At 48.2% G+C, this 19,778-nt stretch overlaps 1 protein-coding gene across 4 annotated transcripts in view; it reads right to left on the reverse strand.

The window, feature by feature from the left end:
* Nucleotides 1–10,496: 10,496 nt before the first annotated feature.
* The window catches only part of SSR1 (signal sequence receptor subunit 1), a 39,524-nt gene continuing 30,242 nt past the window's right edge, over nucleotides 10,497–19,778 (reverse strand). For all 4 annotated transcript variants that reach the window (XM_036444052.2, XM_036444053.2, XM_036444048.1 and 1 more), the window contains one exon: nucleotides 10,497–11,285. In XM_036444052.2, the coding sequence (XP_036299945.1) occupies nucleotides 11,261–11,285 (25 nt within the window). In that variant the 3' untranslated portion in view covers nucleotides 10,497–11,260. The remainder of the gene's footprint in view (nucleotides 11,286–19,778) is intronic.

Below are 19,778 nucleotides of genomic sequence, written 5' to 3' on the forward strand. Positions count from 1 at the left end.
AAGCCAGAGAGGCTTTGGAGCTTCTGGGTCTGAGCCCTCTGGTGGCCACTGCCAGCCCGGCTTCAGCCACTGCCTGCGCCCGAGCCCCTGAGTCCGCCGCCGCCCGCTCACGCCCTCAGGGCCCAGGCTCCTCCAGGACCAGGACCTGAGAGGACACCTGCGCCGCTGACAGCCCGCTGGGGCCCGGCTGGGGCCAAGTGCCCAGGCTCCTCCCTTTCCTCCCCCAGCTCCCCCAGGAGCTCAGGACAGGGGTTATTTTAAACTTAAAATTGAAGGTTTCTCTTTAACAACAACAGCACTATTCTGGGCTGCTGGGACCCGTGTCCTAAATAAGAAACCAGCGGCACTCCGTGCCAGCTTACTCGCAGGGGAAGGAGCCACAGCCGGGGCGGCCGGCGCGCCTGGTGGCCGGCCGGCGGGGCGCAGGGCGGCCTGGGCCTGGGCCTGGGCCTCGGACAGCTTTCACACAAAAGGGACGCCTGCTTGGTTCAGAGAATTTGGGAGCTGGAGACACTATAAAAAAAAATAAGTCATCATCTTACTTCTCAGATACTGTTTTAATAACATCTTTTTTTCCCTCTCCTGCTACTCTTTGTTTTTGTTAATCCTCACCTAAGTATAATTTTTCGATTAATTTTCACAGAGAGTCAGAGGGAAGGAGGGAGTTCGGTAAATTGGTTGCCTCCTGCCTGCCCCTGACTGGGACCGTTGATTGAACCTGCAACCCAGGTATGTGACCTTGACCAGAAATCAAATCTGCAACCTCTCCATGGGCGGCCAATGCTCTAACCACTGAGCCACCGGCCAGGGCTCAGACACCGTTTCTAGTCATTGAGCATTACTGTGTTAATCAAGCCCAGCTTCTCTCCTCCCTCATCCCCAGGCGTGTTTTTACAGCACTTTGCACATGGCAGAGTGTTTTCCTGTGGTCGCAGGTTTTGAATTCACCCACAGCCAGTAAGCTGGGAAGGAAAGTATCCTTGTCACCTCACAGCAGAGAGGAGAGTGGAAATGGTCCCCTGGGTCCACCAGCTAATGAGTGGCCTCGTTAGCATGAACTTGCCCACCTGGAAACGTCTAAACCCAAGCGTGGAGGGTGTGGGTGTCTGTAGTGTGTGCTGTCACCGAAAGGGCCACCGCAGAATATGAGGAGCATGTGGTGCAGTTCCTTCTTTCTTCTTTTTTTTTAAGGTTTTTTTAGATTTCTTTATTGATTAAGATATCACATAATTGTCCTCATCCCTCCATTCCCATCCCAAACCCCTCCCCATGTATACTCCTACCCCCCTGTTGTCCGTGACCACTGGTTAGGCCCATATGCATGCACACAAGTCCTTTGGTTGATCTCTGCCCCTCACCCCCATCCTCCCCTGCCTTCCCTCTGAGGTTTGACAGTCTCATTGCTGCTTCTCTGTCTCTGGGTCTGTTTTTGTTCTTCAGCTTATGTTGTTCATTATTTCCCCTAGATGTGTGAGATCATGTGATACAAGGAATTCCCTTATAAGAACAAAAAATGAGACAAGCCATAATGGTTATGCTGAGAGGCAAATGAGTCAGTCTGTAGTGAGTTTCATTCTGGACCAACATTTCTTTTGAGTCCCAGTTTCAACGTTGAATGTTTCCTTGTATGTACATGTCAGCCATGTTATTTCAGATGTGGTTAGTGGACAAATGGTGGTGATGCAGGTCTGACCCTCTCTGGTTTGGTCCTGGGCATCCTTCAGCAACACACAGCTGCTGTCTGCTGGTATGGCGAGGCGTCGTCAGCATCTTCCATCTCTGAACTGTTTCTCTTCTGTCTTCATGGCTGGAGCAGTCCTGTCAATTCCTCTCTATTGCAGGAATCCATGTGGTCTTGGAGTTATTTTCTGAAAATATACAAACATATTCTCGACCAAAAGTTAGTAAAGGAATAGTTTCTATAAAATTGACTTGGGGTCCTTTTTCATTTTTTTGCCTAAATGATTTTCCTCTGGCATGTTTTGATACCATGTGTATTTTTCATGGGTTTCTTGCTGTTAGCATTATAAATGAAACTTAATTTTCTAAAGTAAAAATTTTCTAGATGTAATTTACTTATAGGATATTTCTCCTTACATGATATTCTTCTACTATCACCCCCTTTTTTAAAATTTAAATATAAGGAGGCTTTTGGGAATTTTATAATGTAGTCTTGATAGCTTTTACATTTTAATTTTTTGCCCTAAAATATGATTGTTTTAGATTCATTACATGTTACGCAATTTTTACCATGAGATAAATTGCCAATCAAATTTTTTTAATATATATTTTATTGATTTTTTTACAGAGAGGAAGGGAGAGAGATAGAGAGCTAGAAACGTCGATGAGAGAGAAACATCGACCAGCTGCCTCTTGTACACCCAGCTGCCTCTTACACACCTCCTACCAGGGATGTGCCCACAACCAATGTACATGCCCCTGTCCGGAATCGAACCCGGGACCTTTCAGTCCGCAGACTGATGCTCTCCCAGTGAGCCAAACCAGTTTTAGCACCAATCAAAATTTTTGTTAACACTTTAAGAACAGCTTTGGTACAGTACATTCAGTTTTTCTAGAATATTTGCTTGTTTTCAATTAGCCAATTTAAATTATTCTGAAAACTTGACTACTATTCTATTGTAAAACTCAACACTCTAACAACAATCTTATTTTACCCTGTGTGTATTAGTGGGAAGGCTTATTTGCCTTCTTGGGTAGGCCCTGAGCATTCCTGGTATTATGCTGGATTTGGATATCAGAAACCCACTTCCCCACGCCATGGCCACAAGACCTCTCAAACAAGTCTTGTTGCAGTGAGAGGGCATCTGCTGTCAGCCAAGTCTCTGTCTGTTGCCTGGGTCCCGACTTGAGCTGTGCATGGGAAGCAAAGCAGCCATGGGCGCAGGAGACCTCCCTCAGAAGGGGTGAAGGTTCAGGCGATTTCTTTTCTTTTCTTTTTTAATATATTTTATTGATTTTTTACAGAGAGGGATAGAGAGTTAGAAAAATCAGTGAGAGAGAAACATTGATCAGCTGCCTCCTGCATACCCCCTATTGGGGATGTGCCTACAACCAAGGTTCATGCCCTTGACCAGAATCGAACCTGGGACCTTTCAGTCCGTAGGACGATGCTCTATCCACTGAGCCAAACCGGTTTTGGCTAGGCTATTTCTTATTTTTTTTGTAACCCTCACTCCAGGATTTGTTTGGAGAGAAACATCGGTAGGTTGCCTCCCATATGGGGATGAAGACCGCAACCTTTAGGTGTAGGGATGACGCTCCAACCAGCTGAGCCCCCGGCCAGGGCCAGGCTGGGGTGCTTGTCACCCCTGTTCACAGAGGGTCAGGAGAGGCCGGAGACAGGCTGGTCTATCAGGCCGGACACTCACACCTGAGGCTTGTCTGGTGCCACAGGAGGCCTGGATCTTCGTACCCACCTGCCAGAATCTTACCAAGAGGCCTGGGGCTTCGGTCACAGATGGTCTCAACAGCACCTCAGTCCTCAAGCCTGCATCTTAAAAGCAGCTCCCACTGTGGAGCCAAGGCTCAGGCCCCAGCACACTCCACTGCACGTCTCCGCTTCACCCCCAAAACCCCGTTCAAAGATAAAATCGTAAGGGATTTGAAGATGGCTCCTCCGAGCACAAGCTCCAAGCACCGGGCCCTGTGACCTTGCACAGGGAGGGACATGGCTTCCTTCTCCTCCTGAGGCCCCAGGTCTAGAACCCAGGACTGTCTCCATCCCCCGCCCCAGTGCCCAGACCCCCTCATGCCTCAGGCCAGGCCACTGTATCTGGGCCTGCTCCACCCCTACTACCCTCAAGCCCAGAGCTTACTGCTGGCTGTGCGTCAGCACACGGTGGTATCTTCTGCTTTTCTGAAAATGGTACCTAATTTTGTGATCAGAACTAGTGAGGCTCAGCCAACCTGGCAGTAATGTTGGGTGTGCCTTCTGCCCATCCTCACTCCTGGGCCCAGACCAACACTTGGTGAGGGTGCAAACTGTCACTCTGGCCTGCGCCTGCTCAACATGATGCCCTTCCACCAGCAGGGCACCTGCAGGCCACCAGGGCCCAATAGCTGGGCACTGCCCCGCCCCTTGGGAGGTAAGTCCTGGCTCTCAAGGGTTTGCATCTGCAGAGGAAGGTGGGCCGGCTCTGCGATGTGGGTGCGGGAGGCAGGAGATCAAAGGGGAAGGCGAGGCACAGAGCGGCCCCTGGAGGGAGGGAGTGACCACAAAGGCTAGCGATGACTAGGGTAGTAAAAGCAAAAAGAGGAAACCACTTGGTAATTTTTTGGGCAAGGGGAGGTATGATCATAACTTTGTATTTTTATTTTTTATTTTTTAATAAATATTTATTGTTCATGTTATTACAGTTATTCCTCCCCCCCCCCCATAGCTTCCCTCCACCCAGGTCCCACCCCACCCTCTGCCCTTACCCCCTGACTGTCCTCATCCATAGGTGTATGATTTTTGTCCAGTCTCTTCCTGCACCCCTCAAATCCCTCTCCCCCCAAGAATTGTCAGTCTACTCCCTTTCTATGTGCCTGATTCTATTATATTCATCAGTTTATTCTGTTCATCAGATTTTTTATACACTTTATTTTTAGATTCACTGTTGATAGATATGTATTTGTTGTTCATAATTTTTATCTTTACCTTTTTCTTTTTCCTCCTCTTCTTAAAGAATACCTTTTAGCGTTTCATATAATACTGGTTTGGCGGTGAGGAACTCTGTTAGCTTTTTCTTATCTGTGAAGCTCTTTATCAGACCTTCAATTTTGAATGATAGCTTTGCTGGGTAGAATAATCTTCACTGTAGGTTCTTGCTGTTCATCACTGAATATGTCTTGCCACTCTCTTCTGGCCTGCATAGTTTCTGTTGAGAAATCAGCTGACAATTGTATGGGTACTCCCTTGTGGGTAACTACCGTGTTTCCCCGAAAATAAAACATCCTCCAAAAATAAGACCTACTTATATTTCTGAGTGAAATATAAGGCATCCCCCCCCCCCCCGAAAATAAGGCCCCCTAGGCTATACATGAGAGATTTGGTCCACTGATTCGGAAAGAAATGGAGTCACAAAGGAAATTCAGAAATTGGATTGTTATGATGATGTTCCAGAAGATGATGACATGATTGCCATTGAATAAATGAGTAAATTCTTGATACTGTAGGATTCACAGTTTGTCTGGTTTCTGTTGACAACTACCGTACTACCGTACCGTATACAGGTAATAAATTTCCTTTATTTTCATTTAACAATAAATGTGTACCGTATTCTTCTTCATGAAAAATAAGACATCCCCTGAAAATAAGACCTAGCGCATCTTTGGGAGCAAAAACTAATATAAGACACTGTCTTATTTTCGGGGAAACAGGGTAGCTGTTTTTCTCTTGCTGCTTTTAATATTCTCTCTTTGTCTTTTGCCCTTAGCATTTTAATTATGTTTCTTGGTGTGGTCCTCTTTGGGTTCCTTTTGTTTGGGGTTCTGTGTACTTCCTGAACTTGTAAGTTTATTTCTTTTTTCTTTTTTCTTTTTTTAATAAATCTTTATTGTTCATATTATTACAAATGTTCCTCATTTTTTTCCCCCTCCAATGCTCCCCTCCACCAGGTTCCCATCCCACCCTCTGTCCTTTCCCCATCCTCCATTGTCTTCATCCATAGGTGCACAGTTTATGTTCAGTCTCTTCCCTCACTCCCCCATTCCTCTTTTCCCCAAGAATCATCAGTTCACTCCCCTTCCATACCTCAGATTCTATTATATTCACCAGTTAATATTGTTCATCAGGTTTTTTACTTCCTTTGGTTTTTAGATTCACTTGTTGATAGTTACGTATTTGTTGTTCATAATTTTTATCTTTATTTTCTTCCTCTTCTTAAAGAACCCCTTTCAGCAATTCATATAATTCTGGTTTGGCAGTGATGAACTCCTGTAGCTTTTTTTTTATTTGTGAGGCTCTTTATCTGGCCTTCAATTCTGAGTGATAGCTTTGCTGAGTAGAGTATTTTTGGCTGTAGGTTCTTGTTATTCATCACCTTGAATATTTCTTGCCATTCCCATCTGGCCTGCATGGTTTCTGTTGAGAAATCAGCTGACAATCGTATGAGTGCTCCTTTATAGGTAACTACCTGCTTTTCTCTTTTGTCTTTTGCTCTTGGAATCTTAATTATGATGTGTCTTGGTGTGTCTTCTTTGGATTCCTTTTGTTTGGGGTTCTGTGCACTTCCTGGACTTGTAGGTCTATTTCTTTCACCAGGTGGGGGAAGTTTTCTGTCACTATTTCTTTCAGTATGTTTTCGATATCTTGCTCTCTCTCATCTTCTCGGACTCCCATAATTCTGATGTTGGTTCACTTGAAGTTGTCCCAGAGGCTCCTTACACTATTTTCATATTTTTGGATTCTTTCTTCTTTTTGCTTTTTCAGTTGGGTGTTTTTTGCTTCTTTATATTTCAAATATTTGGCTTGATTCTTGGGATCCTCTAGTCTTGGATCTTTATATATCATTCTTTATTTTAGTCAATGTATGCTTAATTTCTAGTTGGTTCTTTTTCATATCCTCAAGGGTCTCACTAAATGTATTGGCGATTTCTAGAAAACTCTTGAAAAACCTTATAACCATGATTTTTGAACTTTATATCCAGTAGTTTGCTTTCCTCCATTTCTGTCATTTGTGACCTGTTTCTTTGTCTCCACATTTTGGCTGCGTTAGGGTAATTACTCAATTGTAGTTCCTTTCATAGATGGAAACAAAGCCTGAGCTGTGGTCCTGGAGGGGCTGTACGGTCTGGGCAGCGGGTGGAAACCAGGTTTTAGCTCGTCCCTAACGCAGGCCAGTGGCAGGACTGGTGTTTATGCACAAGCCCAGCTGATAGGCAAATTTTCAAGTTCATGACTCCCGCCCTCTCACAGACAGCACACTGCCACCCTGACTCTCCAGGGGACAGTGCGATGCCACCTTGATGGCTCCACTCAGGCCAATTTCTTCAGAGCCTCGGAAGTTCAGCTACATGCTGGGAGTTGTTGTTTCTAATCCTCACCCAAGGATATGTTTTTATTTTCTTTTAAAATATGTGTTTATTTATTTCAAAGAGAGGAAGAGAGAGGGAGAGATAGAAACATCAATGGTGAGACAGAATCATTGATGGGCTGCCTCCTGCACACCCCCTACTGGGGATCGATCCTGAAACCTGGGCATGTGCGGTAACGGAATCAAACCATGACCTCCTGGGTCATAGATTAACACTCAGCCATCAAGCAGCACCAGTGGGGCTTTATGGATTTTTTTAGAGAGAAGAAGGGAGGAGAGAGAGAGAGAAGTCAATTGGCTGACTCCATGTCTTCTACTGGGGCCTGACTGGGACGACACTCCAACTAACTGACCACCAGCTAGGACCACAATGAACGTTTTACACCCCGACTCCCGCCCTTAGCTGTCTGTCGTGCAGAAGGCTGGAACCTGCGCCTGGACAGGTCTCCTGGAGGGTGACACAGTGCAACGCTTCTGGAGTTTCGAGCCAAACAGGACCTGGGTTCAAATCCCAGCCCCACACTCGGTGTGCAATTCTGCTCCTCTGGACCTTGTATCTGTCTCCAAAATGAGTATAAAATGCCCATTTCCAAAATGTGAGGTGCATACAGAGCTTCAAATAAGTAGAAACCCTAAAATGGCCATCCCCAGGCCTCCTTGAGCCCTTACGTGATGGCCAGTCTTCGTATCTAGGGACCTTTGGGGACAGCGCAGCCCTTTTAAGCATCAGATGCTGCTGCTGTGGTCACTTCAGGAAGCTGGGATGGGATAAGCCTTAATTTATTTCTGGTGTAGAGAAAGGGGTTCATAGTCTACCTATCTTAACCCATCAAATGTCTCCAAAATTCAACCCCTCAGACATCAGAATGTGACTGTATTTGAGGCAGGGACTTCAGAGAAGTGATTAGAGACCATCAAGGTGGGCCCTAACCAGCCAGACGGGTGTCCTTATAAGAAGAGGGAGTGTGGACACACCGACGCCAGGACGTGCCTGCAGAGGAAAGACCATGTGCGGACCAGGAGGGCCACTGTGCTGGAGGAGAGGGCCTCGGAGAAGCCATCCCTGCCGGCACCTGGGCCCAGGCCTCCGGCCTCTGGAACGGTGAGAAATACATGCCTGCTGCTCAGCCTGCTCGCAGTGGCTTTGTTACGGCAGCCGTAGCAGATGCCCTGGTTTGGTTTGTAGGGTCACTTGATAGCTGACAAGTGGACTGCTGTAGGTTAGAGGAGAAAGTGGAGTCTCGGAGCTCCTGCTGGTGAAGGCACAGAGGGGAGCGGAGAGGGTGGTTACTAGCCTTGTGTCAAAGGTTACCCTCATACTCACAAGAGGGGAGAACAGGTCACCAGATCCCAATGAGCCTGCTGGGCCTGCAAAGCCAAGCTGGGCAGGCAGAGAGAGGGCTCTCTGCCTGCTCACACAATCTTTTCCTCACATTTATTAGAAATGTCTTTACATAATGAGAAAAACAAGAAAGTTTTTGTTTGAAAGTCAGCCCATCCCCCTGGCCTATAACTAGACAACTGTGACTCGAGACCTCTTGGGGTGAGATTTTGGACTTGGGCTGCCTGGCCATAAGGTGGGTGTTAATGTCTATTTGCCCACTTACATGTCCAAGCCCTGTGGAGACAGGGTGGGGCAGGGAGAAGGGGAACTAGCTGGCCGCTAGCTGGCTGTCTCTCTCTCCTCCCCGCTCCCAGGCCCTGAGGCCTGAATCATCTGGCATCTATAACGTGAAGGATTTGACGAGAAGTTCTTAAGGCCCCTCCCAATTGTGGGCTGCTCTGAGAAAGTGGACCTGGCCTGGCCCTTCAAATATTTGTCCTTTGCTGGCTGGCACAGTGCTAAACTCGGTCAGCAGAGGGCGTTGGAGAGGCATTGCAACAGGGAAGGGCTCCTTTGCTCACTCGGCTGACTGATATGAGGGGCGGAGAGGGGCGGGGTCAGGCTCCTCCAGTGCACGCGGTGGTCAGCAGCATCAGCCCTCCCTCCAGGAAGACACCTCCCCAGTGTGGCACCACCAGCAGCTTGTTGGCCATTCAGTGACTGCAGCGTGCTCTCTCCAACGAGCAGATTTCACCCACGGGTAGGGCTTCCTCGAGTGCCCAACTCAGCCCCAGGGGGAGGCTTCGTATAAATGTTACTCCTGTTGTTTGGAGGTCTCCGATTTCTAGCCAACACCTCATTGTTCTGGCCCCCTTATAGCTGCATCAAACTTTCTCTGTTCAAATTAGTGGTTTCCTCTCTCTTGACAGGACCTTGACTGATACAGAACTGATACCATGAGCTGTCTCCGGAGACAGACCCGCAAGGCTGGGGCTTGGGAATTGGTTCGGTTGTGTGTTTGGGCCTGAGTGCAGTGCTGTGCTCCTTGCTGGTGAGAGATGGGAATGGCAGCAAGAACAAGCTTGTCATTTCAAGTGGAGCCTGGTTTCAGTTCTGTGTAGGCTGCTGATAAATAAATGCTTCCAGACCCAAGAGTGACCAGGCCCCAAGGTGATGCCGTCCAATGGCTTCTGGGAATTCACCTGTGACGTTGAGGAACCAAAACCATTTCTGGGCAGGAATGCATGGAGCCCTAGAAATGCATGCAGGCGCCTCGGAGCAGTTGGCCTCTGCAGGGGCTGCTCAGAAGACAGCATCTCCTCTGGACAGCTTGGCCAGGCCTGCCCATCTTCAGGTCAGTGCCGGTCACACGCCCAGGGCCACCCCTCGGTCCGAGGCTTGAAATGCATCTGGTCACACTGAAGTGCCAAGCACTCTGCCTTGACTCCGAGAGCCTCAGAGGAGCCGTGGGGCTTCCTCGGTCTGGCTGGATTGCTGGAATTCTCTCAGGTCAGTCCTCTCTGAATCACTGTGTCCCATCCGGGCAGCATCAGCATCACCCGCCTGGGCACCCCACCAGCCACACACATTCCCAGGTCCCTCCCAGGCCGACTGACTCGGAATCTCAGGAGGGCCCAGCAGTGTGAGGGCAGCCCTCCAGGGGATTCTGATGTGCACTCAGTGTGACTAGTCACCTGACACAGGAGCCGATGGTGCTCCCACCTTAAAATCATTTAGTGCCTCCCTTCCACCCAGCAGAGCTCGTCCCCACCGACCCTGAGTCTCCAACCTTTAATCCACTGTGGGGCTGTCTGAGAGGCAGATTCCAGGGGTTGTCCCCCGAGATTCTGCTCTCAATGATTCTGCTCCACGTGGTTCGCTGGCCACTCGTGAGCCATGCACTCTCCATGGAACACATCTGGGCGTCCGTGTATATCCTCTGTCAGCTGGACGGTCACCAGCTGCTTCTGGCCAGCTTCTCTCTACTCCTCACACACAATGTGCCTTTGCTCCTACTCCTTTCTGGGCCTCTCCCTCCTCTCTCCACATATGACAGTGACAAGCCCAACTACAGTGAAGACAAGGCCTGTCTGTGATTCCTCAGGGGCAGGCACTCTGCAAGAAACTCAGACTTGTTTGTAGGCCTTTCAATTCCGTTTATTTCAGTCCAATTCAATGTAATGCAATGCAACGCAACTCAATGCATGTCAGAATAAAATAGCCCTGGGAGTCCATGGCAAGCTCCCACCTGCGGGAACCAGGCCTGATGGCCAAGGGCGGAAGGACCCACTCACTGATCAGGGTAATGGCGGGCAGTCACAGGAAGCTTTAGTCTGGGCACTGCACAACTCCTCCAGAGGCCCCCTGGGTTGCTGCAGTTGCCCAAGGCTCTTTGAGGCCCCTCCCCACACAGTCAGCCGGACCACTTCCTGAAGATGAACTGGAAACTACTAAGTATGTGTCGCAACCACCGTGTCACAGGGGCTCCCGAGTCACCTCACCCAGAGTCACTGTCTCCCAACCTCAGTCACCATCTGTGATGGGGTCACACAAGCTCAACTGAATGCACCTACAGGGGGGGCCGCAGGGTTCACCAGTCCTCTTGGGTGGGGATCCCCATCCCCATTCGACTGCCTGACTAAGAACTCTCCGCCGGGAACAGTGCACAACAGCTGTTATGCGCAGGCCACAGCCCTGCCTCAGCCTCTCCCGGCCAGGACGTCCGGCAGGAGCCCGCTGAGAGCCTGGTGCCGTCCTGTTTCACCAGGAGCAAACAGTGCAGGACGGCCAGCCTCCAGGAACCACGCACCGCGGGACTTTCCTGTGGCAGCCTCCGGGAGTGCAGCCAGGCACCTGGAGACCAGGAGATGGCAGAGCTGCAGGAGGGTCGGATGTCACATCAGTGCGTCTCCCTCCTCCTGCGCCTGAAACAACAAAGGGAGAGAGTGAGCTCCCAGCAGCCTCAGGACAGCCCTAATTCACTCCCCTGCGCGGTGTGGGTGGCGGTGTGGCGGGAGGGACAGAGGCGCCCAGCAGGGTGCTGTGGAAAACACTGCCTGCTGTCCTACGAGGCCCAGAATCTCCCCTCACTCACCGCTTCCTCCCCTGAAGAAACAAATGAAAACTCCAAGATTTGGGGTTTCAAGTTTCTAACTTAGTCTATTCTGTAGTTCCCAAAAGGGAGGATAACTACTGTGCCTCTCTATCGGGTTTTAGTTAGACTGCCGTGCATTCATGGAGAATCTGGCATATAAAGAAATCCAAAAACTTAGCCGTTCTCGTGAACAGAGCAGGAAACACTAAGGACAAAGACTCATCTGGACAGATTTGGACGGTTTGCTTTGTAACTGAGTCAGCTCTCAAATATCTCACTCACTCTTTCATTCATTCAACAAATATTTGTGAAGCTGCCCCGTGTGTCCATGCTCATGGGACTCGCAGTAAAGTGGGGAAGACACACAACTATCACCAGAATTCAACCGAGTCCTTGTGAACAAGGACTAAGCCAAGCCCAAGGCATTATGGGAACAGACTCCGAATTGTGGCTCCTGGAGTGGGGGTCCTTAGAAAGCTTCCTTCAAAGAGGTGACAAGAAAACTGAGGTTGCCGAAACCGGTTTGGCTCAATGGATAGAGCGTCGGCTTGGGGACTGAAGGGACCCAGGCTCAATTCCAGTCAAGGGCATGTACCTTGGTTGCGGGCATATCCCCAGTAGGGGGTGTGCAAGAGGCAGCTGATCAATGACTTTCTCTCATCGATGTTTCTAACTCTCTCTCTCCCTTTCTCTCTGTACAAAATCAATAAAAATATATTTATTTAAAAAAAAGAAAAGAAAAAGAAAACTGAGGTTGAAAAACTCAACAAGACCCCTCCTTTCCCAAGTCTCCAGTATCAACCACAATAAAGGGAGGGTCAGCAGCATCAGGTGCCTCTCCACTCGCTGCACTGAGAAGGGTTTGAATTACTGCCACGTCGATCCCGCTGAAGAGACAGACTGTGAACCTAATCACAAGGAAATGCACACAAGCTCTAGCTGGCAACACTCTCAAAGCAACAGCCTGTACTGAACAACGCTGGTGTCCGACTGAGGAAACCAGATTAAAGGGGCTAAGGAGACATGTTCGCACACACACAGCAGGGGCCAGGCATGGCCCCAGCACCAGGAGAAAGTAGCTGTGAGGGGTGTGGCCTGCAGATGACTAAACATTGCACTGAATTTGTTGATCTTGATAACTGGAATTTGGTTGTGCCAGAGACTGTTCTTAAGAGATCAACTCTGGTATATTCAGGGGCAAAGGGCCACATTGTCTGCAATTCACTTGCAAATAGATCAGAAAAAAAATGTGTGTGTATATATGTGGCAAATGTTAATGATCTGGGTGAAGGTGAGGGGTGTAGGGAATATTTTTCTACTATTTTGCAACTTTTGAGTAAGTTTAAAGTTGTATCAAAATTAGCCGAAACCGGTTTGGCTCAGTGGATAGAGCGTCGGCCTGCGGACTGAAAGGTCCCATGTTCGATTCCAGTCAAGGGCATGTAACTTGGTTGCAGGCACATCCCCAGTAGGGGGTGTGCAAGAGGCAGCTGATTGATGATTCTCTCATCGATGTTTCTAACTCTCTGTCCCTCTCTCTTCCTGTCTGTAAAAAGATCAATAAAATATATTAAAAAAAAAAAAATTAAAGGTGACCCCCCAAATGGGATGCTCGACCAGCAGGTGAGGGCAGGTGGACACGTGATCCACGTAGGGAGGGAAGGCTGTGCAAGGGCGGGAGTGGCAGCAGTGTGGGTGCACAGGGAACATGCCATTCGGCTGGGACACAGGTCCAAGGCAGGCCTAGTGAGAAGTCAGGTTTGAGGTTCAGGGAGGCAAACAGCAGAGGTCTGGTCTTCGTCCTGCAGGCTGTGCAGCTGCTGAGAGGCTGGATGTGGAGAAAGCGCACAGGAGCAGGCCAGGGCCACATGGAGGAGGTCACAGCAGCGCTTGCCGGCACAGGAACCTGGGTCCCAGCCGGCTCCACCCCCCCAGGCTGCGGCATTTGCCAAGCGCTCCCTTTACGTGTAAGACCGAGGGAGGGCTTCAGGACGAGGCCCAGAGGACGGCTGCAGGGCCAGGAGAGACTTGAGACTGCTGAGAGGTAGGATGGAAGACAACCTGTAAACAAGGCTTTTCCCACGGAAGTGGCTGCACCCAGTGAACACTGAGACAGCAATTCAGGGAAGGAAGATGCCCAGTCCCTATGTGTATTAGAGGGGCCTTGGTGACACTGGGTGTTTGGCTGGATGTGTCTGATCTCCCAGGAGAGGTTCCGGAGCTGTGGCTGAGTGCTAGACGGGAGGGACCATGGAGGCTGCTGTCTGTGTCCACATTCTGGGGTCTTACTATTTCTTACTAGCTGGGTGAGCACAGGCAGGGAGTTTATTGTTTGTGCTTCCAGTTCCCCAACACAGGGATACCATTACTTATCTCAACTAGGGCTAGTTGCCCTGAGAATGAAATAACAGAGAATGAGTAAAATGCAATGAGTCTCCAGATCAGAACATGTGCTCCAATGGATCAACAGACGCCATCACCATCACAATTTCAGTTGGCCTCTCAGGCATCCAGCAAGAGGGCAGGAAGCAATAGGAAGGGGCAAGGATAGCAGCCCCACTCTGTATAAGGAAAAGACTACCCCGGCCCCATCCCGGCTCACCAGCACCAGCCGCAGGGCATGCTGCCCTGCCATGCAGCTGCTGCTTAGGGGCAGGCAGGTTGGCCAGCTCACATTGCAGCCAGGCAGTGCCTTCAGGCTCTTGGGGAGTTTTGTAAGGACCGGTGGTGCTTATTAAAATGTGGATCACAGGCAAAGCTCAGGGCTAAAGTCAGATCTGGGGATGGTGCCCTGAACTCTGCACTTCAAACACACATCCTCCTGTCCCCTTCTCTCCACACTTCTCCACCATTTGGGTGGCTACAGATCAAGAATTGTTGAAGTAATGCATTTTGGAGGGTGAGAACTAAAGGTAATTATTCTAATCCTGTATTTTAAGTAATCACTTTGGACCCTTTAATTTATATCCTATACCAGAAGCCCAGTGCATGACACGTGTGCCCTGGGGGAGGTGTCCCTCAGCCCAGCCTGTGCCCTCTCACAGTCTGGGAGCCCTTGGGCGATGTCCGGCTGCATGGAGGTAGGAGGAGCTCCTGCCCCTGGTGCTGTGCTCGCCAGCCATGAGCCCAACTTCTGGCTGAGTAGCGCTTTCTCGGTGGGAGTGCACTGACCTCCAGGGGGCAGATCCTGCATTCAGTGTCTGCCCTCTAATGGTCAGCGCACATCATAGCCACCAGTCGTTCTGCCATTGAGCAGAAACCAGCTCTCCAACATCCCCCAAGAGGTCCCAGATTGAGAGAGGACACAGGCCAGGACAAGGGGCCCCACCGGTGCACAATCAGGGCTGGGGAGGAACCGTGGGAGGGCTCCAGGGTATGTCAAGTCCATCTCGCTCAGTCCTACCTCTCAGCAAGCTAAACTACAGGTCAGATCATCTGCCCCCTGGTGGCCAGTGCATGTCATAGCAAGTGGTTGAATGTCCTTAGCATATAATTAGCATATTCTGCTTTGATTGGTTGAATGGCACTTAGCATATTAGGCTTTTATTACCTGATAATAAAAGGCTAATATGCAAATCAACTGAATGGCAGAATGACCAGTCGCTATAATGCGCACTGACCACAAGGGGGAAGATGCTCAACACAGGAGCTGCCCCCTTATGGTCAGTGCACTCCCACAGGGGGAGCATTGCTCAGCCAGAAACTAGGCTCACAGGCAGTGCTAAGGATGTCCAACTGCTGGGGAGCGAGCCTAAGCCATCAGTTGGACATCCCCTGAGGTCTCCCAGACTGCAAGGCACAGGCTGGGCTGAGGGACCCCTCCCCCCAAGTACATGAATTTTGTGCACCTGGCCTGTACCAATTCAATAAAATATGTAAAGTTTTATGTGACCAATTATCACAAGGAAGGTTATTTGGGTTCAAGAAAGAACTGACAGTTAGGCTAGCCAATAATGGGTTGGGCCACCCAGTTGGTGGAGGTGTCCCTAAGGAGCCCTACACTGGCCAAGGAGCTGGATGGATGATTTCCAACTCTAATACCTTATGATGCTGCATGAAGTACAGGGAGCGGGGAGTGGGAGAGAGAGGAACACACCTTTTAAAAACAATTTCACAGTTCTAGGAGAAAAAAAAAAGAGGTTGATGGTTTTCAGTTGGCTTTCAAGTAAATATTGCTTATGTAATGAGGAAAAGAAACATTCCTCAGAGAGAAAATTAGGTTATTCTGGGGTAGGCATTAAGATCAGTTTTTTTGTTTTGTTTTGTTTGTTTTTTGTTCAGGTTTTTTCATGTGATGGTTTTAAAAATTCAACAAGACACGACATATAGAGGAGAAACCAAGATGGCGGCATAGGGTAGACACCTGAATGCAGCCTACCACAACAAATTTGAATTTAGAACTGAAAACAGGGGAAACATCACCCTGAAGAGCCGGACAGCTGGCTGAGAGGAGGCTCTACCATCTGGGAAGGAGAAAGAAGGTGCGCTGAACCTCAGGAACTGTGAAGGTGCGGAGAACTGTGCGTGCGAAAAGGCAGCCGCCCGACTTTGCTGCTGGCTTGCTTGCGGAACGCGGAGAGAGCGGGCCGAGTTCGCTACTGGCTTACTCCCTGCGCGTGGAGAGGGCGGACAGCTAATGCGTAGCTGGCTTTTTTGTTCGGGAAAACAGAACCACCCTATTGCGCTGATAGATGGCCCCAGACAGGGAGAGGCCAGACTGTCGGGCAGTGGGCAGAGATCTCTCGGAGGTGTGTGAAGCCAGCGGCCATTACTGCGGGACTCAGAAACCAGACCCTCATAGGGAGGGGCTGAATAAAGCTTGTCTGCACCAACCGAGACTCCGCCCCATCCAAGCGGAGCAGAGAAGCCCTTCAAGTGACTAACTTTCTCGTTCGTAGTGAATGGGACTCTCCTAGGGAGTGACAGACAGGAATCTAAAGCTTGTCTGCGCCTATACCAAAGAGGTGCGTGCGCCTGCAACCAACTGTGCGGGATTCAACAAAGCTTGTCTGTGCCACCCCGAGACTCCGCCTCATTCAAGCGGAATCCAGAAACCCTCCTAGCTGAGACACTTCTGATCCTCATAGCCAATTGGCTTGGAGATCAATGCTTCCCAGTGATACCAACAACAAGCAAGGCTTAACAACAAGACTGCACACACAGCCCACAAAGGGCTACACCAAGACTGTCCACCTCAGGTAACTGGGAGGCCAACTCACTGAACCATATAGGACACCTTAGCACACAAAGCCACCCTACCAACTCAGGAAAGCTGTGAAAAGGCCGAGACAAGGAAACACAAACAAAAGAAATGGAGGACAAGAAGCAACTGGATATAGAGTTCAAAACCATCTTATAAGGTTTTTCAAGAATTTCCTAGAAAAGGCCGATAAAATAAATGAGACCTATGAGGATATGAAAATAGATCAACTAGAAATAAAGAATACATTGTCTGAAATAAAAAATATTATACAGAGTCCTAAAAAACAGAATGGAAAATTGTAAGAATCAAGTCAAAGATTTAGAACACAAAGAGCCAGAGGACACTCCTCTGCAGAAGCAAGAAGATAAGAGAATCCAGAAAGTTGAAGATAGTGTAAGAAACCTTTGGGACAATTTCAAACGAACTAACATCAGAATTATGGGGGTCCCATAAGAAGAGAGAGAGCAAGATAACGAAAACATCCTGAAAGAAATAGTGACAGAAAACTTCCCCCACCTGGTGAAAGAAATAGACTTACAAGTCCAGGAAGCGCGCAGAACTCCAAACAAAAGGAATCCAAAGAGGACCACACCAAGACACATAATAATTAAAATTCCAAGAGCAAAAGACAAAGAGAGAATATTAAAAGCAGCAAGAGCAAAGCAGGTAGTTACTTATAAAGGAGCACCCATACAATTGTCAGCTGATTTCTCAACAGAAACCATGCAGGCCAGATGGGAATGGCAAGAAATATTCAAGGTGATGAATAACAAGAACCTACAGCCAAAAATACTCTCCCCAGCAAAGCTATCACTCAGAATCAAAGGCCAGATAAAGAGCTTCACAAATAAAAAAAAGCTAAAAGAGTTCATCACCGCCAAACCAGAATTATATGAATTGCTGAAGGGTATTCTTTAGGAAGAGGAAGAAGATATAGATAAAAATTATGATCAACAAATAGGTAACTATCAACAAGTGAAACTAAAAGCCAAGGGAATTAAAAAACATGATGAACAATATTAACTGGTGAATATAATAGAATCAGAGGTATGGAAGGGGAGTGAACTATTCTCAGGGAAAAGGGGAGTTGGGGGTTCGGGAAGAGCCTGAACAAAAACTGTGCACCTATGGATGAGGACAATGGGGGGTGGGGAAAGGGAAGAGGGTGGGCTGGGAACCTGGTGGAGGGGAGCAATGGAGGGGGGAAAAATGAGGAACATTTGTAATAATATGAACAATAAAGATTTCTTTTTAAAAAATTCCAATAAAGGCCGAATGACGCCAGCAATTGAGGCTGCTCTGGCCACTAGAGCTGGGCAAGCCCTTTAGCCCTCTCTCTCACAGTCAAAAAAAAAAAAAAAAGACACGACATATAGTGAGGGCTTTATAAATATTCACTGAATATTAGTAATAACTATAATTACTATTGTCCCCATTTTAAAGATGGAGAAACAGGCTGAGACCATTTAGTAATTTGTCTAAGATTATCTTGCCAGTAAGTGGGCGAGTTTTGATTCAAACAAGTTCCAATTCCAACTGCAGTTAACCTTATTATATTGATGTCCAATGAAAATATTTTCTCAGTTCATCTAAAATAAACACACACACACACACACACACACACACACACACACATATGGATATGATGAAGGCGGAGCAGAGGCTCGGTGTCCTCTAAGACCATGTTCTCCCAAGAGACAAGATGAATCCAGAGAACACACTGAGTGTGGTCAGCCAGCTCTAAGGTGACCCCAGCGGGGGGAGGGATTGTTCCCAGCATTCACCTTTCTACTGACATGATCATTCAAATAACTTTGCCCAGATAATTTCTTCAAGTCTTAGCAAAAGCAGTATTTTTCACTTTAATTTGATGTGTACTTTTGGGGTAGGGTGAAGTACAGCATGCATAGGCTGATTGGAGCAGGTCGTTTGCTTTAGAAGTGAACCATTCCTAACAGACCTATCTTCCCAATCATTTGGCACCTTTCTGCTAATGCCAACCTGCAGCCCTGGGAATGGGTTGTTCACTGCTGTACCACTCATCAGCAGCAGGGGGCACCAAAACATACTCATGCTAACAGGTATCTGGGAGCTTGGGAGTAATGGTTATTTATGCTTTTAAAATGCCTTAGTTATCGTTTGGAGAATTCTTGCAGAGGAGTAATATTAGATTTAAAATTATGAAAATGAGCTTAGTTATTTCAACTTGGTATCATTCACTAAGCTTGTCATTATGAATTTAAGAGAAAAATGTTTAAGCTTACAATTCACTCACACTTCAGGAACTTTTCATTTTGAAGCTCTGGCTGTGCTTTCCCTATTGTGTCCCTTTTCTAGAACTCACCTAAGGGATGCACACTCACAGCAGCTCCATACTACCTCCTAGGTGGGTTCCTGTTTCATTCTGGTAAGCACTTCCTAGTGGAGCTGCCAATGTACAGCCAAGGGGCTGCTGCAGCCGTTCATTCCCAAGGTGCAGGCCCTGCATGGGCCTGGAAGGTTGTGTCTACAGCAGACATGGCAATTCAACCCCAGGCCTTCCATACTATTAGGCAGCATAGTGTCACATGAAGGATCTGGAAAGATGGGCCTGTGTTCCAACCTCAAATTTGCCACTTAATAATTAGAGTGACTTTTAGTTATTTAACTTGTGCATTTAACTTCCTCATCTGCAAAACGGGCTGTATATCCATTTTACTGTATGGTTGTGATAATTAAATAATTCATATTGATTAACCATCTATCATGTGCCATGCATTGTTTTTAGACTTGGTGATCTGGTGACAAAGAAGACTGAATTCTTGCTGTTATGAAGCTTACATTTCCAGAGTGTGACAGGTAAGAAAAGGATAAGGAAGTTTCAGGCAGAGGTAAAGGTATAAGGACAATGGACAGAGTGCTGCGATGCAGGTGCTTGCCTTCGATGAGGGAAGCAGGTCAGGGAAGACTAATGAATGGGCAAGAGATGATGTAGGGGCTGAGGGACTTACTGACGTGGCCAGGCCAGAGGGAAGCAGAGGGCCAGAGGCAGGTAAGGACCAGATTCTGGAGGACCTACAGGTGATGGTGGAGACTCCATGTTCACCCAAGTGAACAGGAGGCTGGGGAGGGTTCCCAGCC

The sequence above is a fragment of the Pipistrellus kuhlii genome, unplaced genomic scaffold (genome assembly GCF_014108245.1).
Source record: "Pipistrellus kuhlii isolate mPipKuh1 unplaced genomic scaffold, mPipKuh1.p scaffold_m20_p_2, whole genome shotgun sequence".
NCBI lineage: Eukaryota > Metazoa > Chordata > Mammalia > Chiroptera > Vespertilionidae > Pipistrellus > Pipistrellus kuhlii.